The 25,622-nt window shown below is 38.6% G+C and overlaps 1 protein-coding gene across 1 annotated transcript in view; it reads right to left on the bottom strand.

Moving 5' to 3' along the window:
* TRHDE (thyrotropin releasing hormone degrading enzyme) overlaps window positions 1-25,622 on the bottom strand; it is a gene marked incomplete at its 5' end in the record, with an annotated part of 396,110 nt that overhangs the window by 263,750 nt on the left and 106,738 nt on the right. The window contains one exon of the mRNA XM_082666960.1: window positions 12,753-12,879. Within this exon, the coding sequence (XP_082523086.1) occupies window positions 12,753-12,879 (127 nt within the window). The remainder of the gene's footprint in view (window positions 1-12,752; window positions 12,880-25,622) is intronic.

Genomic DNA, 25,622 nt, shown 5'->3' with positions numbered 1-25,622 from the left:
AAGTCCATAAGCAGCAGCATCAAAATTCTCAGAGACAGGAATGAAAAATCTCGAGACTAAAAGATGGACCAGTAGTCCATTTTACATTTGAAATCTCAAAAAGTTTTAGTCTCAATCCTAGATCCCCCCAGTGTCATGGTAGATAAAGTCATAATGTTAAAATTTTTAAAAATAGCTGATTTTTTTTTTTAATGAGAATGGCATTTTTTTCAGCTTTTTTTTTTTAACATCTTTATTGGAGTATAATTGCTTCACAATGGGGTGTTAGTTTCTGCTGTATAACAAAGTGAATCAGTGATGATACTTCATTCAAATGATTATATCACTTCTACATTAGCTAGAATTTTTTTTTCTAACATTCTTTTTACTTGGTAATAATCTCCCAATATCCATCCAAGTTGAATTTTATACGGTTTGCTGAGGATTTGTCTCCTATATTTGAGAAGGGAGTGAACAAAATACGTACACCTCACTCAGGTTACAATAGCACATCTGCTTCTCACCTTACAAAATTGTAAGTAGATATTCTATGGTTTACAGCAAGGATGTTTATCACCCTTTATTATCTGATAAGATCAAAAGACTTTAATGCCAAAGGCAAAGGGATGCCCTGATTATGATTACCACTTAGAATTCCTAAACCTTAGAAATGATCATCAATAAGTAATCATGGCAAATCTTTACAGTGGAAACATCTGAAAAGTTCTGAATTGGATAAGGAACACTATCACAATTATACTGGAACAAAGAAAAGACAAAAAAATGTATTTTGACACTTTCTCTCCTAAGAGCATTTTGCCTTAATTGACTTTTAGATACTTAACCTTACTTTACATAACTATCCCTCAGTTTCTTGAAATGAAGCTATTTGGAAAAACCTTCTGATCTCAATATAAGCTATTTTAGCTCTCAAGTTTATGGCATAAGTCACCTTTCTTTTAAAACTGCCTGATTGGCAGTGCTTCTGTCAGCAGTAATCCCCAGCCTAGACTTTAATGAAACAGTCCTCCCTTTCTCTAGGGCTTTGGATAGCAATTTGGCTATAATTAATTCCAGATTGACCAATGGCCAGTGAAGGAAGTAACTCACTCTCAGAAGAGGATTATTACAACCACAGTTTTGTTCTAAATACAGCTGCTCCATCTAGAAAACACAGAAAATACAAAATATTTATCTTGCTATGTTAATTTCAAATGACCAAGAAAAAGAGAAGGAGGCATAAAAACATTGTTCCCTTTCATTGTAGCTACACAGAAAAAATAAGCCACAGGGGGGAGAAAAGAAACCTCATAGTTTTTCAAACTTGTCACAGTTTTCTAAACTGTAGCTGAAACTGACATCAAAACTTCATTTGAAGTCCTATTGTAAAGTAGTAAACTCTGTTGATCCTCCCTTCAAAATATTCAGAATCTGCCCATTTCTCACCACCTCCACTGCTATGACTCTGGTCCGATACAGTATTAATTTCTCGGATTAATATAATAGCTTATTTATGCTTTGGGTTTGACTCCCCTTCTCCCAACAACCTGTTCTTCATGAAACAGCCAATGTGATCCCTTAAAAAATATAAGTCCTGCTATGGACTGAATTATATCCCCCAAAGTTCATTCATTGAAGCCCTAACTCCCAATGTGATGGTATTCGGAGATGGGACCTTTAGAAGCAGGTATTCAGGTTTAGAAGAGGTCAAAAGAATAGGGCTCTCATGATGAGATTAGTATTCTCATAAGAATAAGCACCAGAGAGCTTGCTTTGTCTCCCTCTGCCATGCCATGAAAACATACCAAGAAGGTGGACATCTGCAAACCAGGAAGAGAACTCTCACCAGAACTCAACCATACTGGCACTCTGATCTCAGACTTCCAGCCTCCAGAATTGTAAGAAAATAAAATTCTGTTGTTAAAGCCACCCAGTCTATGGATTTTGTTATGGCAGCCCAAGCCACTAGAGCAATGCCTTTGCTCAAAATAAAAGTGAATGTCATTCAATGGCCAACCAACAAGATCCTTCACCACCTGGCACAGTTACTTCTCAGACTTCATCTCACCCCACTCTGTCTCACGCACTCTGCATCAGGCACACTGGTTCTTCAACAAGTCAGATACCCTCTTCCTTAGAGTTCCCACACTCTTTCAGATTTTGAATCAAATGTCACCATTTTCAGCAAGGCATTCCCTGACCATCCAACCTGTTTAAAACTTCAACCCCTCCCCCCACCAGTATTTCTGACACTTGCTTCTCTGCTTTATTTTCTCTAGAGTAGTTATCACCTTCTAACATTATATACTTATTTTGTTGTTTGCCTCTCCGCCCTATTAAAATATAAGCCCAATGAGGATGGGGATTGTTGTCTCTTTGGTTACCTGCGGATTCTTCAGTATCTAATAGAACAGTATCTAGTATATAACAGGTATTTAACAACGTTATCAAATCCATGAGTGAAGGTTGTTTTCATTTCAAAAAACAACAAGAGCTCAAAGACAACTAGATACTTATTTCATTTTCAGATTGCGAAATCATCCCAGGTACAAAGTATGGCCTCTTATAGCCTCAGTCTAGAGTCGCCAAGAAATTAAACCAAAAGCTCAATACCTCTTCTTGGTATCAACTCATCCATTTTTCACCAAATATTTCCTTTACATAAATTCTAATCGGAAAGCGGCTGCAACTATAACTAATTCAACTTTCACCTCTTTCACTTGTATTTACCAAAAAAAGAGTTTCCTTGGTAGTTTAAATGAACATCACCATTATTTCTTTGTTTATTCTGTTAAAAAGAAATCATATTTTATTTCATTCACAAAGTAGCCAAAGCTTTGCCTTTTTCCCCTTTCTAGTGTGGTTAAAGATAGTTAAAAGAGAAAGAAGTCAGCGATTACTCATTCATTCAACAATAATTTATTGATTGCCTACCTTGGGCCAAGTACTGTCCTAGGCAGAGAGAATAGAGCAGAAGACAAACAGACAAAAACATGTCTGTTCTCATAGAACATTCACATTTGGCAAAGGAGGAGAGGTAGCTTGGAGACAGATAATAAATAAAGTAAAACATAAATAAGATACATATTAAGGAAGATAATAGAAAGTGCTATGCAGAAAAGTAAATCAGGGAAGAGAGATGGGAAGTGACTGGCAAGGCTGCAATTTAAGTAGGGGGATCAAAGAAGACCTCACTGGAAAAGGTGATATTTCAGTCATGCACATATCTGAAGGAAAAGTGTTCTGGGCTGAGGGAAGAACGAATGCAAAGACCCAAGGCTGGCACATGCTTGGTATGTTGGAGAAAAAACAAGGACGGCACTGCCGCTGAAACAGAGAGAGTGAGAAGGAGAGAAGCAGGAGATAAAGTTGGAGTAGCAGCAAGTGGCCAGATCCTCAAGGGTCTTGCAGGCCAAAGAAGAATTCTGGATTCTACTCTATTATTAATGGGAAGCCATTGGAACATTTGAGCAGGAGTGTGACATCACCAGGTAAGTCCAATATCCTTCCCAAGAACTCAGTAAATTCAAGTATCTCACGTGCTCGTCCCACTTTAACTTCACATTTCAGTGAGGCTGAACTCTTCACCCAGGCAAGAATGAGAGTAGTAGCTTTGGAAATGCGGAGAAGTGATCAGACTCCAAATACGTTCAGAATGTGGAACCAAAAGGATTTGTTGATGGTTTAGATAAGTAACATGAGAGAAAAACACTACAAGTCTAAGGATTTTTTTACCTGAACAACTTTTGAAGGGATGAAGCTCCCGTTTACTGAGATGGGGGAAAATATGGAAGGAGCAAGATGGTGGTTTAATATCTCAAGCTAAATATGAACATGTTAATTTGAGATACTCATTAGGCATCCAAGTGAAGCTATCAAATAGTCAGTAGAATGTAGAAGTTTGGAGTTGAGTCAGAGCCAGGCTGGAGATGTAAATTTGGGAATCCAGCATTAGCAGATGGCATTTAAGCCATGAGGCTGGATGAGGTCACCACCAAAATAGGTATCAAAGAGAAGAGATGCAAAACCGGAGTCCTGGGGCACTCCAGTATTAAGCAGTTAGAGAGGGGAAAAGGAGGAAAAACTGGACTCGGAAAGAATGTCCAGTAAAGAAAAACAAACCCCCTAAACAGGAAAATGTGTTGCCTTGAAAGACAAGTGAAAAATGTGTGTCAGGATTTGGAGAGAACAACTGTGTCAGAGGCTGTTGACAGCTCAAGATGAAGACTGAGAATTGGCCATTGGATTTAGTAATGTAGAAGCATTACTGAACTCAACAAGAGCAGTTCTTGTATAGTGTTGGGGGCAAAAGCCTGATGTAGAGTGCACTCAGGAGACAAGGGAAAGCAAGAAATTGGAGTCAGTGGAGACAGACAACCCTTTCAAGCAGTTTAGCTGTAAAATAAAGGAGAGAATGGTATAGTAGCTGCAGTCAGTGTGCCTGTGTGTGGTTAGGCTGAGAGAAATAGCACTATGTTTTTAATGCTGATGGGGAAAGACCCAACAAAGATGGAGAATTGAAGATCCAGGAAAGAGAAGAGAGAATTGCTAAAGGGATGTCCTTGAGCAGGTGAGAGAGGATGGGATCAGGTGCACAAGAGGAGGAGGTGTCCATTACTGGACCAACACCACTCGACCCCTATTAATAGGAAAGAGAGCAGAGCGTATGGCACAAGACTCGTGCAATGACTACATAGGAAAATGTTGAAAGTAGTTATTTCCTAGCTTAATGGTAAAGTTGTAAGGGCCAAATACCTCTGCTGAAATATGTAAAACAATGCCTTGGAGGCATCTATAAATAAGCCCTGATTAAGTTAAGCACTTTCTAAAGTTGCATCATTTTCAGGATAAACAATATTTCACAAAACCCTGACTGAATTAGTGAAAATATACTTAGGAGTAAATCCAAAGTTGTGAAGCTCTGAAATTCTTAAAACCAGAGAAGGAGGGAGGAGGGCAGTAAACAAATTGAACAAGTAACAATATTGGCAAACTAGCTAAATAATAAAAAACTTCCCTTTAACTAGACTGTAAGCTTCTAGTGGAAGAGGCCACTGTTGCTGAGTACAATATACATAGTAACTACTCAATAAATGCTGTTGAATTAATTAATTAATCCAGTTCTATAGCTGGTTTGTGTTGCATAAAATTCTCCAACCAGTGTACTTGTGGTTTGCTAGTTTATAGCAGTAATAATCTTATGCATCATTCCCACTAAAAGGCATTGCTTTCATTGATTTATTTCTTTTTTTGTATTAGTAACTGAATATTATAAACATTGAGCATCATATATATGTTTTGTTTGCTAGTACAATCTTGGAGGCGTATAGCATGTAATAGCTGCAAAACAGCTTAACAAGAACAGTTAAATGGTCATATTATAGAATAATTAATGAAGGGGGAAATGCCTTGCTAAACTGTGTTAAAATACTTGTTAAATATTGAAGTAACTGTGTCTGTTTTAATAGGGTTTGGTGGTGTTTCAGCACAAGTGGTTATCAGAGTGAAGGTTAGGAACATATAAAAAATATTTTCCATTAAAAGACATGGTAACTGTTGGGTTGATGAGAAAATCACCACATGAAAGGTTTTTCAGAAATAAACTGCCGTCATAAAATTGGGAGACTATAGTTATTTGATTCCAAAGAGGGGGAAAAGGATAGTCATTTGAAAAAACTTATTTCTCTAAAGTACCTGGTAAACCAGAAGGCAAAGAACTGCCTCATCTGATTTCCTAAGAAATGCACTAGTAATGTTAACCTACTAGTTAACTAGAGATCCTTATGTTAGTCTCCACCAAGAAACCACATCATTAAATAGCTCCAGTGTATATTCAAATACTTTTAGGGATTCTGGTTGAAGGAAGCATCTTGGGAGTGAACAGACATTATACATAATTAGACCAGACTATATAAAGAGCTTCTAGAGATTTTATTTTAAAAAGCAGTGTTAACTTGAGGCTATCAACAAAACATATATATAGTACTCAATATTTACCTAATCAAAAGGAAGGTAAGAAAAGTCATCATTTCAAACAATTAAGCCTCAAATAATAACTCAAGTATGAGATGTATAATTAAAATGAGAATAGTATTATACGATTATCATCTCAAATCAAAAACAACAAATATACCCATTACTTAAAGAAAAAAGATACATAACCACAGAGAGTGAAATGTATAGCAGTCAATACAAATATTTTATGAAGGAAAAAACTCCAAAGCTTTACTACTTGCAAATAGCAAATCATCATCATCACCATCAACAGCATCATCATCATCACCTCCATCATCATCACCACAATAAAGAAATGGATCTATCTGTTATAGCTTAAACAAAACTCAGTCATTCAAGCTAGCCTCTCTTATTCATGAACTTCAATAGGGCAATTTATCCCATAGCTTATCTGTTCCATTATAGAAAAACAGACTCCATCAACATGATACATAGAGCCTAAGGTATCCATGGCTTTCCCCACCACACAATTCTCAAAATAATTTCTCCCCTTTCTTTTCCACCTCTGATTAAATTTGTTTCTTTTTTCAGGACTTTAGTAAAGATAAGCCTTCTTTTTATGTCCCTTTCACGCCTACAGCATCGTGCAATGATCCCACATTCTTAACTACATGGTTCTACATTTTTGCCCCACAAAATTTTGGAGCTTGGTTATATTCGATATAGTGTGAGTCCCTAATCCATTAATTCCTGTAAATATAATATTCTCTCCTTAACGAAATCACAACCTCCTTGAAGCCATAAATTCTTGTTACAAAATACCTGTGCTCCCTCTACAATTACAGCCTGTGCCAAGGAAGTAACAAATTCTTCATAAAAGCATGGTGTCCTGAAAAGAAGCAATCAAGCAAACTCCTTTATGAAACGCATTGATTTACAAAGTAGCAGCAAAACTGAAAACTATTATAAGTAACTGAAATCTAAATAGGATGCATAACAAATATTCCAATACAAATCTGAGTCACTTTATCTGCCACCTAATTGACTTACAAAAAAAAACTATCAGGAAAAAACATTTCAAATACTCAAATATATCTTCTGACTGATGAAATTATGAGTTATAAGACATGTGCTTATTTATTTTTTAAAAAAATTTTCTATAAGGACCATATATTACTTTTTAACGTCAATATGAAATTAACAAAAATAGTTACTACATTATTCCTCTAGCAGTCAGATTACCTAGTTTATTAAGGTGACCCATATTTTAATCTCTGAATTCTCAAAGTTTCTGGAATCTGTTTCATCAGAATCCCAAGAATCTGGAGCCAGAGAACCTGGGTTTGAATTATAAATCCATGAATTCCTGCTGTGTGATCTGAGTACATTACTTAGTGCCGAAATTTCGTCACCTAGAAAATGCGAAAATAACAGCCACTACCTCAAAATGCTGTAATAAAGATTAAATGGGGCTTCCCTGGTGGCGCAGTGGTTGAGAGTCCGCCTGCCGATGCAGGGGACACGGGTTCGTGCCCCAGTCCGGGAAGATCCCACATGCCGTGGAGCGGCTGGGCCCGTGAGCTGAGCCTGAGCGTCCGGAGCCTGTGCTCCGCAGCAGGAGAGACCACAACAGTGAGAGGCCCGCGTACCACAAAAAAAAAAAAAAAAGATTAAATGAGTTAGAATATACGAAGCCCTTAAGAGTGGCCCACAGTTAGTAAACACAAACCCATTTGTTTTTGTAGTTGTGGTCAGTAAGTTTTGGGGATAAGAGGAAAGGTAAGTTAATTATAAGTCTATAACAACCTTCTTTTAAAGTAAACCTCCATGTCTCAGACAGTTCTCATGAAAATAGGGCACAGAGCTATAGAAAGGCTTGCTGTACTGTATCAAGTAGATTCTATACGTCACATTACAACTTAACAACAAGAAGGAGAAAATCTCTACAAACCTCCTACTAATAGTTTTAATTACCTAATGGAGAGATTTAAAAACAAATCCTTACACAGCATACCCTCCTGCCTATTTGGGCTTTAAAATGTTAAAGGAATATCCTTATGCAACAAGGAGAATCAATATTGTCCCACCTGCAAGCATCAGAATTCCTCTTAGGGAACTACCCTGATAAACTACTTGGAGCAGAAACTCAAATCCTTAGAGCTGAGCTAGCATAAGATGATACAATGGCAGAGAAAGTTAAGACTATTCAGCATCAGAAATGAAAAAAAAACATTGGGAAAGAGAGCAGATATTGCTGAGTTTATGACAGAACAGCAAAGTGATTTTTAAGAAAAGAAGGATTCAATATTACATTGTAAGGGTTTGTTTGGGGTTTTTGCAATGTAATGCCCTGACATTTACATATGCGCACATCCCCCCAAAGCACCAGTAGAGTCAGATCAACTGGTGGAGGTCTGTTTGGGGTTTTCTAATGCAAGTCAAAAAAAAAAGAGGCAAGTTCCACAACTCCCTTGACATCTGGGACAGGGACAACCTGTGAGGTAAGGATGTGATCTGTTCACAGAAACAGTTCTTCTCAAAGAGTGGGCATTTTTAGAACACAAATATTTCTCCTTCCCTCTATTTCCAGAACCCTCCCCATGGGGAATTTTCAGAAATGCTGATCTGTGATCTGTACTCGCTGTCTCTAGTTGCAGCATCCACCCCATTTGCTCTCGAGCACACCCATCAGGTTTTTGACCTGAAACTGCTCTTGCCCAGGTCACACGGCAGCCTCAATGAATGATCAATTCTCAGTCCTCATCTATCTCGACTTACCACAATTTATCATCTGCTTTTCTGTGAAATACTTTCTTCACCAAATGCCCAGAACATCTAATATACCTATTTCTTTAGTGTCTTAATCACTTGCTTCTTCTCAGTAGCCTTTACCAGCTCCTAATCTCTCTAACTGCTAAACGGTTCCTATTCTCTTTTTTTTTTTTTGTCTGCATTAAGTCTTCATTGCTGTGTGCAGTCTTTCTCTAGTTGCGGCGAGCGGGGGCTACTCTTCGTTGCGGTCACTGTGGAGGCTTCTCTTGCTGTGGAGCACGGGCTCTAGGTGCACAGGCTTCAGTAGTTGTGGCGCACAGGCTCAGTAGTTGCGGCTCACAGGCTCTAGAGCACAGGCTCAGTAATTGTGGCACATGGGCTTAGTTGCTCTGCGGCATGTGGGATCTTCCCGGACCAGGGATCAAACCTGTGTCCCCTGCATTGGCAGGCGGATTCTTAACCACTGCACCACCCAGGAAGTCCCTCCTATTCTCTTTTCTACCTGCCCTCACAGCCTTGGTGATCCCGTCCAGTCTCATAGCTTTATACCTCATAAAATGCCGGCAAATGTGTATCTCTAGCTGGATTACTCAGCCAAACTCCATATTTGTAAACTGAACTGTCTACTTGAGTTTCTTACAGACATCAAGTTGCCACGTAAATGTTTAATAGATGTATCAGTCTTTAAAATGCTATCTTTCCACAATCCTTCTCTCTCAGTAAATGGCAATTCCATCCTTCTAGTTCTTAGGCACAAAACCTTGGAATCACTTGTGGTACGTCTCTTTCCCCCAAATCCCACATCCAGTTCATCAGCAAATTTGCTGCCTCTACTTTCAATATATGCCTAGAATTAGACCACTTCTGACTACCTCACACTTAATATCCTAGTCCAAGCAATATCAAATTTTCCCTGAGTCTTGCCATAGACTCTTAACTGGTTTTCATGCCTCTGCCCTTTCCCCTACAACAGGATCTCTCAACCTCAGCATTATTAATATCTTGGGCTAGATAACTCTTTGCTGTAGGAGGCTGTCATGTGCATTGCAGGATGTTTAGCGGCATCCCTGGCAATAGTACACACTCCACCAGTCCCCCTTGAGTTGTGAAAAACAAAATGCCTCCAGATATTACCAAGTGCCTCTAAGGGACAGAATCACCCCTCAGTGGAGAACCATTGCCCTACGGTGTATTCAACCTAGTGACAAGAGTGACCCTTTTATAACAAAAGCCAGATTACGTAATACCTCTGCTCAAAACTGACCAATAGATCTCCATCGTACCCCCCACAAAAAAACAAACAAACAAAACAATAATAAAAAAGCCAAAGTCCTGACCACAGCCTGCTGGCTCTACAGGATCTGTCACTTACCCACTACCCCTTGACCTCATCTCCTATTTTTCACCCCTTTACTCACTCTGCTCCAGCCCTATTTGCCTCTTTGCTGTTTCTCAAATACATGAACAAAGTTCCCATCTCAGAGTCTGGGCACTGTGTTCCCTCTGCCTAGAGTCCGCGTCCCATGATATCCACTTGGCTTACTCCTTCACTCCCTTAAGTTCTTTGCCCAAAAGTCAGCTTCCCAATAAAGCTTTCCATATTCACGCATTTAAAACATTCAGCCTTTTCCCCACGCCCCATGTGCTCCCCACACTTCCTATCCCTCCATTCTAGCTTTATTTTTAATCGCACTTATCTCCATCTGACATGCTATATGTATCACTAATTGCTTAAATGTCTCGCTCTACCTAATAGAATGTTAAGCCCCAGGTGGGAAGTGATTTTTGCCTTCTTTTATTTGCAGCTGCCTCCCAATGACATAGACAAGTGCATATGTGAGGTACTCAATAAATGGTTATTAAATAAATGAGGGAAGGAAGGAAGGGGGGAAGGGAGGAAAGAGGGAAGGAAGAAGGAAGGAAGGGAGGAAGGAGGGAAGGAAGAAGGAAGGAAGGAGGGAGGGAGGGGAGGAAGGAGGGGTGGGAGGGAGGGAAGAATAGGTGTCTTGGAAACCATCTTAGATCTAAAAAGTCACGGCAGATGCAGCTGATATCTAGGATACATCTACATTCATCATTTACAAAGACTGAGTTAATGTCCATAGAATTCATTTAAAATATAATTTGTAATGTACAGTAGAAAGTAAGGATTTGTCAAAATGCTTCTGTGCTTCGGAATTTTTATGTAGGGAGCATTTAGAAAGTATATTTATAAATCCATTAACATATAGCTCTAAATATTTAAAGGTATATTAAATAAGTAGAACTTCAAGAGAAATTTTACAAAGTGCAGGGGATGTGGAAACCCCCCTAGATACATAAAAAGGAGTGTGCTGGGATTAGTCAAATCATTCAATTATATACACCGAAAGGTAGCTTAACAAGTAATAGTAACAGTGAACAAAGCTCTTTTCTACAGATGAAAGACTGCATAGTTCAATTGTGAGTGAAAGAGAGGAACAGAAATGCTTCCTGCTGCAAGCTGACAGTTACATGGAACCCCCTGAAGTTATAAATTGAGTTCCTCTGCTAATTACTGGTCTGAAGGGGAAAAAGATTCACATTTTATTTCTCTTGCTGAACGTGCAACATAAGCACTCGTGAATTTTACATTAGGGTCAAGCTGAGAAGTTCCCAGCCTGTTTTACCTGGTGTAGAGAACAGTGTCACCCCCATGCAAATGAAGTCAGGTCTTCCTCTCTGCCTTGGGTGCCTACCAGGGAGATTTCAGTGTAACAGATTCTAATAGGGAAGTTGATATAGAGGGGAAAATAAAGAAGGAAGAACAAAACAAAACATAGATCCTATTTGAAATAAAATTTTGTTTAGAAATTTGAAAGAAAATCTTAGGGATTCTAAGAGCACATGTTTCAAAAGACCTCAGAATTTTGTAATATCACTCATTAAAACTGTATGCTACACCCACTGATAACAATATCAACTATTCTATCTACTTTCTGAATCACTGATTATAAGACCAATAAAGCTATACAGCAGGCAGGTACTTTAGTGAAATAAGCCCATCTCCAGAGACAAGAACCCGCGGTTCAAATGCTAATACTCTTGACCAGGTAAGCACTTTATTTTTGTCAATGAGTGATAACGTTTATGTGGATGCTGATTAACAACACTCCTGAGAAGGAAAATGGATCGGGGAGGAGGGGTGAAGAACAAAAAACGGTTGTGATATTAATATTTCCAAACAGGTTTTCTGAGAAGAAAAAATAGCTTCAGCATTTCTAATGGGTATATATATACCCTTTCTAACTTCCTGGAACATCACAGTTCACTCCCTGTAAAAGCAGCAGCTTCATGCAAATCAGGATAACAAAATTCATTCATGTACTCATTCAACAAATAATTATTGAACCTACTCACTTTGTAAAAGAAAGAAATGTAAACATATTCATGGTGAACACAATCTCCCTCATTGCAATTGTCCTCCTCTCTTGTTTTTATTCTATTTACTGTAACTGTGTACTCAAAATATGACTGAACAAAAATAATCTAATGGACGACTAATACATTCAGGGCTGACGTGTGAGAATTAGGAAACAGAAACTAATCAATGAGTGTCTTCTTAGTGTAAAATATTATATAGTTCTGGGAGTCATCAAGACCTAGCTTGAAATCCCAACTCCTTTTCTTACTGGCTGTCTGAGTAAATGAAAGACTCCCAGGTCTCAATTCCCTTATGAGGAAAATGTTCTAACGGTACCTACCCACAGAGCAGTTGTGAAGATTAAACAAGATGTTGGCAAGCACCCCTCCATAGTGCTTATTCAACAAATTAGCTACTTGAGTTATCTTTCGGAGTCTTAAACTCACATAATGCCTTTCTTAATTCCTATGAGCACTTCTTGGCAAGACTTAAAAACACTGAATTTTATTTTACCTCTTCAGAAGAAACTGTCTTCTGTGCTCATCTTCTCTAAAAATATAACCCTTAGAATTTTCCATGTTTCTGGATGTCTCAAATAAATGCATGAAGAAGAAATTCCACCTTCAAGGAGCCCTTACAATAAAATAACCAAGGAAATTCTTACCTAGTTTTGGCAAGGAATAGGGCACTTGGAAGTAGTCTTCATAAAATTCTATTAATCTCTTTGTTATGTGGAGAGCGTAGTCCCCGGATCCTCTTCTGATAGCATCAGGTCTTGCATATAAGCGTACCTAATTAAAAATATACAGAAAAGTTACTTTAGCCTTTTGATCCTCCAATTTTATCTTCCCTGCATATATGAGCCTATACAAATCACTTTGAATACTACGAATATTAAGCAGCATTCTTGTTCTTATATCAAAGCATGCTGTGGCTGAAAGAACCAAACTTAAACAGTTAAAGTAACCAAGTCGAGCAAGTCACAGTTTCCCAGCTTTACAAGTTGACATAGAGAAGATTTATATTGCATCAAAATAAATATTCAAAGTTATCACTTACATGTGCTTGCTAGAGATAGGAAGGTACGGTGGATTAGTATAACGGTTTCCTGACTATGCTGAAAGCAGGCGGGATATGGTGGCTTGGCAGGAGAGAAAATTCATGGTTTGTTAAAGTAACACTGCAGCAAGCTTTGGAAGTATTACCAGGCTGAACAAAAAAAAAATTTTACGCTTCTTCTTTTCTTTGGAAGCAACTATCCAATTGTCCTTATTCCCAATATGCAAAGTAGGATAGAAAACTTTTCATGTACATAAATGATTGCCATTTTGGAAGGCTGTCTGCAACCGTTGCCGGCTTCAAAACCAGCTGAAGTAAGTCATATTTCTAACACAATCTGGATACTTAATATTGATTTTCAAATCAAGCATTGTATATTATCTAGTCCTTGGCCAAAAAGGAGCCTGAGGCAAAGAACATAAAACTGAACAAAACTAACAACTGTGCAGAAAAGGTTAAAATGAGATTAGTTTTCTTAAAGCTTTCATAAAGCTATCTGGCATCTTTCTTTCCAAAGGCTAAATCTGTTTTTCACAGATGTGGTCCCTAATCCTCGTATCAATTCCGTGAATAAGAAATATGTATTTTGTGGAGCAGCGGAGAGCCCGGGAGGTGGGTTTTACTCTTGCTCTGCCACTAACCAAGCTGGGAGATATTGAACAAATTACTTAACCTCTTTGGGTCTCAAGTGTTCTCATTTATAAAATGAAGGTGTTAGCCACCAGCTGGTTGCTAAAGTGCTTTTCAGTTCTAAAACACATTACTTCCAATCCCATTTTACAGATAACGAGGTTGTGTTCTTTGCAAATCACTAAAAAAGTAAATGGTTTACTTGGGGTTTAGAAATGGATCTTTATATTCAACAGGAAGACAAAAGAGAGCTGTACCCAATCATATAAAAATGGATTATACAATTAACTCTTTATTATTCTTGCTTAAGGAAAGACAACAGAGATGTGTATAATCAAAAAGAGCAAGAAGTCAAGGAAAACACATTCTGACTTTGTTAGAAAGACCTGTAATTCAATAAGATGTTTACTAAATTCAATAACAATTATTTACTGAAATTGTGAAACGACTTCCCATCTGACAACCAAATGAAATATCAAATGTAGTTCACAGTTGCCTACAGTTTTGGTTGGCAGGACTATAAAACCAAACACTGTCAGGAAACACCACCTGCAACAGCAGAAACTACCACTCTCAGAGAGACAGCGGTTAGGACCCCCTACCCCTGACGTCACCTGCTTATAAACATGCAATGTCTTAAGTTCCCAAAACACAGACCCTAAGGAAAGTATGAGTGTACAGGTGATTTATCAAGGAAGTGTTCTCAAGGAGAAACCTACAAGGGAGCAAGGAAAGCAATATAAGGTGGCATAAAAAGCCAAGCAAGGGTGTAATTTCAAGTGAAGTCCTGGCCTCGGCCTGATCCTACAGGGAGCTCTAGAGTGTAAATTGCACTGGTGAGTTTGTGCTGCCTTGAAGTGGGAGAGCTTCCATATTCCTGCATCTCAGTCATTGGATACTGGTTACCCAGGAGAAGGCATAAAATCCCAGGCACTTGTTCTTGAAGGATCTGGATGATGCATCTCCTGTGGTCCAAGGAGAGTCCTTGGGAGAAGAGGTCAGGTGTGAACTGTTAGAAGCGAAAGAGTGAGAGTTGGGTGATAAGCACACCAAACAGGAGAGGAGATCTGGTCTGTGCACCAATAGCATACACCGCAGACAAGAATCATTCATTCCTGCATTCACTCATTCAACGAATATTTATTTGGCATCTGCTTTGCACCAGGGCCTGGACTAAGCATTTGTAAGTGATGAAGAAGACATGTTCTCTAACCACAGATGGTACAAAGCATCATTGGGAACAAAAAGTAATGAAAATATAATCCCCATTCTCAAAGAGCTTCCCATTAATAAAGGTAAATTAGATAATAATAACAGATAACGATGCATGCCATATGAATGGTAAGCCATGAGTGCCAAGCGGATATAGAACAGATAGTTTTCAGAAGGTTCAAGGTGAAGTAAATAGTAAATGCATGTTAAAACCATAACCAGGACCACTGCAAAATAATGCAGCAAAAGGTCACTGATTTTACTCAAAAGGAGCATCACTGATTTTAGTAGAAACACAGCCATTCCTGTCAATCAGCTCTACCTGTTAGTCAAGCTATCTGTAGGCCGAGACAAGAGAAGCACAATTAAATCAATCTGGTTGTCAAGATTTGATGGAAATGATCCATCCAATCTGAGTGAGAAGATAAAACGTACCGAGTCTTCATTTACTCATTTATTGCACGTCTGCTGTGTGCCAGGCATTGTACTAGAGAGTAGAAATAGAACAAGAAAAATTTCTGCCAGAAAGTAAACAAAACATTTACTCTTACTGCTCTTAAGAAGCTCACAATATGTGGAGAAACAAACAAATAAATCAACAGCAAAATACAATGTGAGAAATGTAACTGCATTTTGCCTTCCCTCCCATTACAATGGACCCCTGTAATATAATGGAATGAACTCCCATTACAAGGACTGAGCTCCTACCCACGGCCAAACCCTCCACATTCTACCCCTCCTGCCTTTTCGAAGACATTATTCTCAAAATTCTCCCCTTTATCTCCCGTATCGCCAATTTATGCTTCCATACTGGATCCTTTTCATCAGCAAACACATACTCTGTATCGTTTCCTATGTTTAAGAAAAATCTTTGTTGACCACAGTTCCTCCAGCTATGGTTTCCAGCAACGGTCCTTGAAAGAGTTTCCTATATAGTTAGAATTAACATGTAAGTTAACATGCAAACTAGAATACTTTCAGAATAAACAGGAGCACTTAACACCCTGAGACAATAGGTATAAGTAGGGTGCTTGCCCATTTATACTCCCTGTTTCTGGTCTCTCTTGAAGTCACCGCAACAAGGCTTTCATCCCCACTACTCCACCAAAACTGCTCTCATCAGCATCACTTATGGCCCCAGGATGTCAAATCCAACCATCCAACCGTCAGCTCCCAGTCTTCAACATGCTTAACCTATCGGCAGCATTTGACACAGTTGATCATTTCCCCTCTTTCAAACACTTTCTTCACTTGGCTTCTATCTGGTTGACCACTCCTTCTCAGCCTCCTGGCTGATTCATCCTTATCCTCTCCCTCATCCCTCTCACTTCTTAATGTTGGAGGATGTCTGATTTTAATCCATAGACATCACTTCTTGGTCTACACTCAGTCCCTTAAAGACAATATTGAGTCCCATGTTTATAAATATTATTTGGATGCTGAAGACCTACCCCATAATTCCAGACTTCCAACTGCCCACTGGACACCTCCACTTGGATATCTAATAAGCTTCTCAAAATTAACACATCTAAAATCCAAATACTCAATCTCTCTCTCTCTCTCTCTCTCTGTCTCTCTGTCTCACAAACACACACTCACACACATACACACCTGCTCCTCCTGAAGCCTTTCCATCCAGCTGCCCAAGCCCAATACCTCAAAACCATCCTTGTTTTCCCTCTTTCTCTCACACTCCCAGGTTCAGCTGGTCATCAAATCCTTTTGGATCTACCTTAAAAATATACCCAGAATCCAATCACTTCTCACAACCCCACCACGACCATCCTGGTCGAAGCTTCCTTCATTTCTTGCCTGGATGAGTGCTCTAATTTCCTCCTGATGCCTCATCCCCTACTCCATTCAGCCTCTTCTCTACACAACAACAACAACAAAGTTCCAATTAAAATAAATATCAGGGACTTCCCTGGTGGTGCAGTGGTTAAGAATCCGCCTGCCAATGAAGGGGACACGGGTTTGAGCCTTGGCCCAGGAAGATCCCACATGCCGCAGAGCAACTAAGCCCGTGCGCCACAACTACAAAGCCTGCGCTCTAGAGCCCACGAGCCACAACTACTGAGCCCGCGCACCACAACTACCGAAGCCTGCACGCCTAGAGCCCGTGCTCCGCAACAAGAGAAGCCACCACAACGAAGAGTAGCCCCCGCTCACCACAACTAGAGAAAGTCCGCGCGCAGCAACGAAGACCCAAGGTAGCGAAAAATAAATAAATATCAAATCATACCACTCTTCTTTTTGTCCTCAAGTGGCTTCCCATGTCATTTAGAGTAAAAGTCCAAGTTTTTACAAGGGCTCCCAAATCCCTATAAAAACCTAATCCCCTTTACTTCTTGTCTCATTTCCTACCATTTTGCTCCACACTAACCTTATGCCAATTATACACTAGCTTCCTTGGCATTCCTCAAACATGCCAGAGAGATTCTCTCATCAAGGCTTTGAGTTTTCCCCTAGATATCTCCACGGCTCATGCCCTCTCTTCCTTTAGATATACTTTTCCAAATATCTTTGCTTTCTGAGCTGTGCTCCCTCCCACCCCAGGACTCTCTATTCTCCTTCCTTGCTTTATTGTTTCCCATACATTTATCACCATTTAACAAAAGATATGCTTTACTTATTCATTTTGCTTCTGACTGCCTTTTTCCTAAGAATGTAAGTTGCATGAGGGCAAAGATTTTTATCTATTAGTTCTAACCATACAAAAGTGTCATTGTGCTAAGGCAACAATGTTAACCAAATGATAAGTGATTTTAAAGGCAACAGTAAATAGTAGGACTTAATTATAATACTGGTGGTAATTCATGGGGGGATATTAAGCCAGAAAATGATAAAGTTACTTTTGCATGTCAGAAAGATTACGTCAGTGACCTATACCAGGTGAACTGAGATATAGGGGGACGCTTGTGAAGACGTCCAAGAGAAATAAAATTAGAAAAGTGAAGAGATACATAGTGATAGGTAAGACTGGATACGTAAAGAGAAACCTCAAACCAAATTAAAGAAGGGCCTGTAAACCAAATGGTAGAATACTAATTCACTCCTACAGGCATAGGCAAGTCACAGATTTTAAGCCACAGAATGACATAATCAGAATTAAGTTTTAATTGATGATGCTAGCTGCAGTACAGATGATAGATGAGGAGAGACTAGGATCAAACAAAGGAAATACGTTAGACTACTGTAGTGAAAGTTGACGGTGGTTTGGACAGGGAGAGATGGCAGGAGGGATGCAGAGAAATGGAAAGATTTATTCAATTGGTCCTAACATTCTATTGAACAAGTCCTTTAGTTACCAAATAAAGCCAATTGTAGTCACATTCTTAGTAATGAACAATCATTCACCTTATCTGTACCTGTCTCACTCCAGTGACCAGCTGGAACAAGCGAGACCAGCTGAAGGATGGGGTTGGGGGTGGGGGAAGTCCAAAATATTTCACAAACTGGATAATTCCTTTGTTGTTAGTCAAGAGTTGGCTGTGCAATAATTCATTTTATTACTGTGAAAAAAAATCACAGTCGTTTTCTTCTTTTAGAGCAACTAGGTTCTACTTAATCATAACATAGAAACTAAATCTTCAAAAACAGTTATCACTCAAAAGCAATGAAATATAATTTTATTACACCTGCTCACTTGCTCATCTGACATTCCACGATAAGAGCCCAGCTCTGAAAATGTAAATTGCTAACCAGGCTTTATCTCTCCCTCTGCGTAGCTTCTTCCTACAACCAATATAAACCAAACTGCACATTAAGGTCCAGTAGAAAGGACATTATACTAGGAACTGGCACACAGGGATGTGAGACTCAGCTTTCTCAGTAACGACTGTCAACTTGGGAAAGTCTGTAAACTTCTCTGGGTCTCAGTTCAGAGTTCCTTCCAGGGGTAATAGTTTATCATTATCTATATATCATATTAACCCTGAGAGGCTGGTGCATCATACTAATTTGCCTAAATTGTTCTCATCTAGTCACTAATTATTTTGAAAAGAAAATAATGAAAAGGTTTTGTTTTTAATCTTCACTCAGTTTAACTCCTTGACATTTTTTGCTTCCCTTGAAAATACATACCAACTACTCAGCCGTCATTCTCCATCCTTTAATCGAGTGTTCCTCTTTTTATTTCCCTGAACTGTCCATGAACTTGGTACTGATCAGACAGACATAACTATAGTAGTCAGCCAATACGAAATAGAAGAAGCTGGCCTTGGAAAACATGATCTTGTGGCCCCACTACTGTGGGAATACACAGCAGCAATGAGCTAAGGTTTAGGAGCTACATATTTTTGATCCCATAGAAAACTTAAATGCCCAAAATAGGTATTCCTAGGGGGCTTCTGTTTGACCCAGTGGCCTTTACTCTGTAGTTTCATGGACCCTCTATATTTAAAGTATGTTTGTTTTATCTTTTTATAGGATTTTAAGTCCAGTCGATCCTTGAACAACATGGGTTTGAACTGCACAGATCCACTTATATACGAAATTTTTCAATAAGTACATTGGAAAATTTTTTGGAGATTGCAACAATTTGAAAAAAAAACATGAACCACGTAGTCTAGAAATATCAAAAAACTTTTAAAAAGGTGAGACATGTCATGAATGCATAAAATATATGCAGATATGCATATAACATACCAAATATGTGTTAACTGACTGTTATCAGTAAGGCTTCTGGGTCAACAGTAGGCTCTTAGTAGTTAAGTTCTGGGGAGTCCAAAGTTATACATGAATTCTCAACTGTGCAAGGGGTCGGTTCCCCTAACCCCCTTATTGTTCAAGGCTCAACTGTGTTTTGATCATAGAAGGGGGAAAATACTAAAGGTAGACACCATCACCCCATTGGTCATCTCACTTTCTCACAGTAACAGGGATGGCAATTAAGTTTCAACTTATTCTGACAACTGAGAGTGGCTTCTTTTTTTTTTTTTTTTTTTTGCGGTACGCGGGCCTCTCACTGTCGTGGCCTCTCCCGTTGCGGAGCACAGGCTCCGGACGCGCAGGCTCAGCGGCCATGGCTCACGGGCCCAGCCGCGCCGCGGCATGTGGGATCTTCCCGGACCGGGGCACGAACCCGTGTCCCCTGCATCAGCAGGCGGACTCTCAACCACTGCGCCACCAGGGAAGCCCCTGAGAGTGGCTTCTTAGAGGACATGTCAGGAGAAAACTTGAGACCACATCTGCACTTGTCAGGAGAAAGCGCCATGATCTGTGAAATGCCATCTGTGCTGCTAGGGGTAGGAGAGGTGGCACTGATGTCAGATATATGCCATTATTAGGACAGAATATTCTTTGGAAAGGAGTCATAATGGTAGGAAACTTTAGATAAGTTCAAACTGACCGTCTCTGATAGCTGTGCAACTCAGAATTAGAACATCAAAGACAGTTAAATGACATCATCAATGGGATATTTAGTTAGTTAGCTATTTAATGAGCATATATTAATGGTCATGTGCTGACTGTCCAAAGGTAAGCAAAAGAGACATGGTCTCTTCTCTCAAGAAGCTTGCAGTCCAGTGGGGAGATACAGCAACTAAGTCTAATCATTGAGAAAATCAATGTGGACCAAATTTACAATGGCTCTTCAAAGAAGTTCTCTCCATAGAGATGGTGATTCATCAGAACAGGGACAGAGAACCATGGAAGTGAAGAGAAGCAAACAACTATTCAAGTTCTTATGTATAATGTTCTACTTTCATTGTATTAAAGATTTCAAAGGAAAAGTAAAAATATATATACAATTGTAATATAATGCAAATAAGTAAACACATGCAGTTGTCAGAAATATTATAAAATTTTACACTAAATAATTCTGGAGACTTTCTTCTAATAATTTAAAATACTTCACAGATTTTCTTATTTATCTTTACAAAATACCTGTAGAATCAGTATGGTGTTCAGCAGTGAATTCTGGTTTTGTAGATGAAGGATCTGAAAAGAAGTTTTTCTATAGTCACTGAGCCATTTTAAAGGACAGTGGAACTAAATTTCTCTAGTATCTTTCTTCTAGACTGTTTTAATTATTTGTTGTGTTAAAAATGAATTGTGGTAGTTGCTATACAATTATGTGAAACAGTGTGTAGTTACACCATACAGCAAAGGGAAAAAAAAAATTTTATAGCACTAGCACACCTGTTAAATAAAGACTTGAATAACATTTGCTCTGATTTGACGTTTGTAGTTTGGTATGTTAAGTTAAATAAACCTTCTGGCTTGCCAGAGTTATTCTCTGGGAAAAGTTCATACTGAAAGAGTACATTAAGAACTTTGGAAGACACAGAAATTATTTCATGCCTTTCAAATTTCACTCTAATAACAATAACAAATTTGCTTTTCCTTTCACCTCACTGAGAAAAATCAGTCCCTTTCTTTAATAACTGCAAAACAATGATGTGTTGTCACTAAACTCTCCACCATTACAGCTGAATTCATTCGCCTGTGTGAATATAATTTGATTTGGGGGTTCTTCATACAAATCAATAAAACAAAACAGGACAGGCAGAAGGGAGCAGGTGCTTTTGACACTATGTAGAAGAAAAGTACATCGATACAAAGAGGGAAGGATGTTGTAAACAAGAAGCTAAAAGCCCAAGAGTATTCGTCTTCTTTAAAATTCGGAAGATACCGGGTTTTTTGCAAAGAAAAAGGAAAATAAATACACACAAAACTCTGACAGAAACAGGGAGCCAGAACCCAGATGCACAAGCCAATAAACATAGGGAGGAGGCTGCAAGGGGGATGGGGAAGGAGCTGGCGTGACTGGAGCAGGTGGTACAAGGGCAGGAGGCAGACCTTGCCCCCCAAAGATTGTTCTAATCCTTAGAACCTGTGAATGTTATCAAAGGGACTTTGATTGTGATTAAATTAAGAATTTTGACATGAGGAGATTATCCTGGATTATTCAGGTGGGCCCTAAATGTCATCACAAATGTCCTACTAAGAGGGAGGCAGAAGGAGTTTTGACTACAGAAAAGGAGAATGCAATAGGATGACAGAAGCAGAGAGAAATGTGAAGATGCAAAGAAGGAGAAAGAGCTCATAAATCACTAAATGCAAGACATGCAGCTCTAGGAGCTGGGAAGGCAAGGACCAGATCCTCCTCTAGAGCCTCCAGAGGGAACCAGCTTTGCCAACACCCTGATTTCAACCCTGTTAAAACTCATTTTAGATTTCTAACCTCTGGAATAGGAAGAGAATAAACTTGTATGGCATTAAGTCACTGAGTTTCTGGTAATTTATTACAGCAGCAATAGAAAGCTAGTATAACTTTTTTTTATCTTCATGCCAGTTAACACACTGATTTGTGTTAGATTTTCAGCTTCATATAAGAGCATATTTTGTACTTCTCTGTGTGTCACTCTTTCTGTTGTAGACATAATTATTTACAGCTTTCAATCTGCTAATGTTGGCACACCTGATTTACTTACATATATTATTACCAAGCACATAACACATTATTGCATGTAATTGATACACACACACAAAAGTGAAATGATTGAGTAAAAGAATCATCTACAGCAATAATTTTCTAAGTGTTGTCTCATTATGCTTTGCAGCAGAATCACCTGGAGTAATTGTTTAAAATTCAGATTCCTGGGTCAATACATTGCAGAAATTCTGAATCACCTCTCTCCATGGGGCCCTAAAATCTTCATTTTAACAAACTTACCAATTGAATTACATATACACTAAAATTGAAGTACTGGCCTAGAGTCACCTAAGAACCTTTAGTTCATTCAGCCCCACAGCAAGCAAGCCTCAAGACTGGAAAGAAATACTTAGCAAAAGACTAACACATAGGAAAACATATATATCCTTATTCCTTAAATCTCTTTCAACATCAAAGTCTTCAATGAAGATACATTCAACATGACTGTTATTATTTTTAACTCGAAAAACTAATCTTTCTTTCCCCTGCACAATAAACTATAAACAACAGATGAGTCAGATCCAGTGTTTGGAAACCAGTAAAAGTTGTTTAATACTGTCACACCCCATAGATAAAACGGTAGCATTTAATCCCTCTCTGAGATAGAGTACATCTTTTGTAGTAAACTGAATTGCAGGTTTGTTTGGTTTTTTTTAGTGAGATAAAATAAATGTAGAGAATTTCCTTATTAAGCCATCCATTTTATGCCTGGTCAAATTTCTTCAGCAAGACTGACACCCAAGAACATCTACTTGTAAATACAGGAGCTCAGGGCTCAGTTGGATTCAGTTTCAATTTGTTTTGTCCCATCTGACCTTTTATTCCCTGCTTTCCAGCAACCTGTTGACCTTACTTTTATGTATGCCACCTTCTCCTCCAACTCAGCACCATCCAGTTCAAACACAGCATCCCTCCTGCACCAACCCTCTCTTGTGGATCTTTCAATGATGCAGGCAGCCTTCCACTACCTAGGGGTCAGAACTCAGAATTCCTTTGTCCATTCACTCATTTAATAAATATTTATTGAGAGTCTACTCTGTACCAGGTGCTCTTCTAGAAAGTAAACCAAACAAATAAAAATCCCTACCATGGAAGTTTATATTCTGGTAGGAAAGATGGATAAACACAAACAATACAAATAAATGCTACAATAATACACTATAAATAGTAAACAATACAAATAAATACAAATAATATATAGCATATTAAATAGTAATAAGTGTTCAACATTAAAGTAGAAAGTTAGAAAGTAGAAAGTTAGAAAATGTCAAAGGCCATGGAAAGCCTCACTGAGAAGGTGGTATTTGAGTAAAAATATAAAATAAGTAAGGATGTGAGCAACGTGGATACAGATTCCAGGAAGAGCTACTTATGAGTGTCCTGAAAACTTTCATTTCAGTCCTCAAGCCTCCCCATTCAACTCTTTCTTTAAAGAAACTACAAAATATTCCAATCATAGAGAAATCATATAGAAAAGTACAGTACAAAAGTACAGTATTCTTATACCCCTAACAGATTTAAATAATGTTGATATTTTTCCCCATTTGCTTCAGATATTTTTTAACCATGTAAGACATTACAATTCCATTGAGGCAATACACCCCCTTCTTACCACGGCCCTCCCTCCCACTCTAGAATTAACCATGGCCATGAAGTACAGGCTTCAGTAGACTTTCAATTCATGTTATAATTGTCCTTCGTTTTAATGGGCATCACCAATTTCTCTTCAAAGGAGCTATACCAATTTACATCCCACCAGCAATGTATGACAGTCCCTGCTTCCCCACATCCTCATAAATTTTGAAATGTATTTTCATCAATGGTCATAAAATGGTGTCTGGTTGCTAGTTGTAATTTGCATCATCCTAGTAATGCAGGTGTTAAGCACCATTTCAAATGTATATTGGCTTATATGTTCCTGTTCTGCAAACTGCCCTGTTCCTTTGCCTAGTCTTCCATTGGATCATTTACCTATTTTCTCATGGTTCATAGTAGTCCTTTGTATATTCTGGACAGTAGTCATTTGCCTGTGTATGATTTACAAAAATCTTCTCCTAGTCTGTGCTAGTCTTGTACATTATGTCCCTGATCAAATAAAATGTTTTACTTTTAATGCAGTCAAATAACAAATGTTCCCTTTAGGGTTTCTGCTTTCTGGGTCTCTTTAAAGAAATCTTTCATTGCCCTCAAGGTCAAAAAATATTTTTTCCTATATTTCCTTCTAAGATTTTTAAACTTTTTCTTTTCAAAGTCAGAGTTTTAACCCATGCAGAATGTATTTATGTGAATAATGGGAAATAGTGATCTCATTTTACTTTTTTCTATGTGGATGATCAATTGTCTCAGTACTATTTATTGAAGAGTCCTGCCTTCCCAACTGATTTATAATGCCTCTCTCCATATACGAAGTTCTCATACAAACTTAGATCGCCATTGTTTTCTGTTGGTCAGTATGTCTATCACTGTGCCAACAGCACCTTCTGGAATCACTAAAACTAAATAATAAATTGTGGACTTCCCTGGTGGCACAGTGGTTAAGAATCCACCTGCCAATGCAGGGGACATGGGTTCGATCCCTGGTCCGGGAAGATCCCACACGCCGTGGAGTAACTAAGCCCGTGCACCACAACTACTGAGCCTGTGTCTAGAGCTCACGAGCGACAACTACTGAAGCCCACGTGCCACAACTACTGAAGCCCACGCGCCTAGAGCCTGTGCTCCACAAGAGAAGCCACCGCAATGAGAAGCCCGTGCACCACAACAAAGAGTAGCCCCGCTCACCGCAACTAGAGAAAGCCTGCACGCAGCAACGAAGACCCAATGTAGCCAAAAAATAAATAATTTAATTTTCAAAAAAATAAATAAGTAATAAACTGTGAGGTCTAATAAGACCAGTACTTTTCCTTAATTCTTTTCAAAGCTTCCTTATTATTCTATATGAATTTTAGGATCATTTTCCACATTTACACAAAAAAAATCCTCTTGGGGACTTGGATAAATTGCACTAGCTTTGCATGTTAATATGACACCTTCAAATGTTAGATCTTAACACCCATGTCCATGGAATATCTCTCGATTATTTCAGTCTTTATCCCATTTTTAAGTTTATCAATTTCCTTCATATAAGCCTTGCACATCTTCTATTAGATTTACTTCTAGATACCTTATGGTTTGTTGTTACTGTGAATGGGATTT

Source organism: Grampus griseus (assembly GCF_964374135.1).
Source record: "Grampus griseus genome assembly, chromosome: 11".
NCBI classification, from domain to species: Eukaryota; Metazoa; Chordata; class Mammalia; order Artiodactyla; family Delphinidae; genus Grampus; species Grampus griseus.
This window is presented reverse-complemented; position numbering and strand designations above follow the sequence as displayed.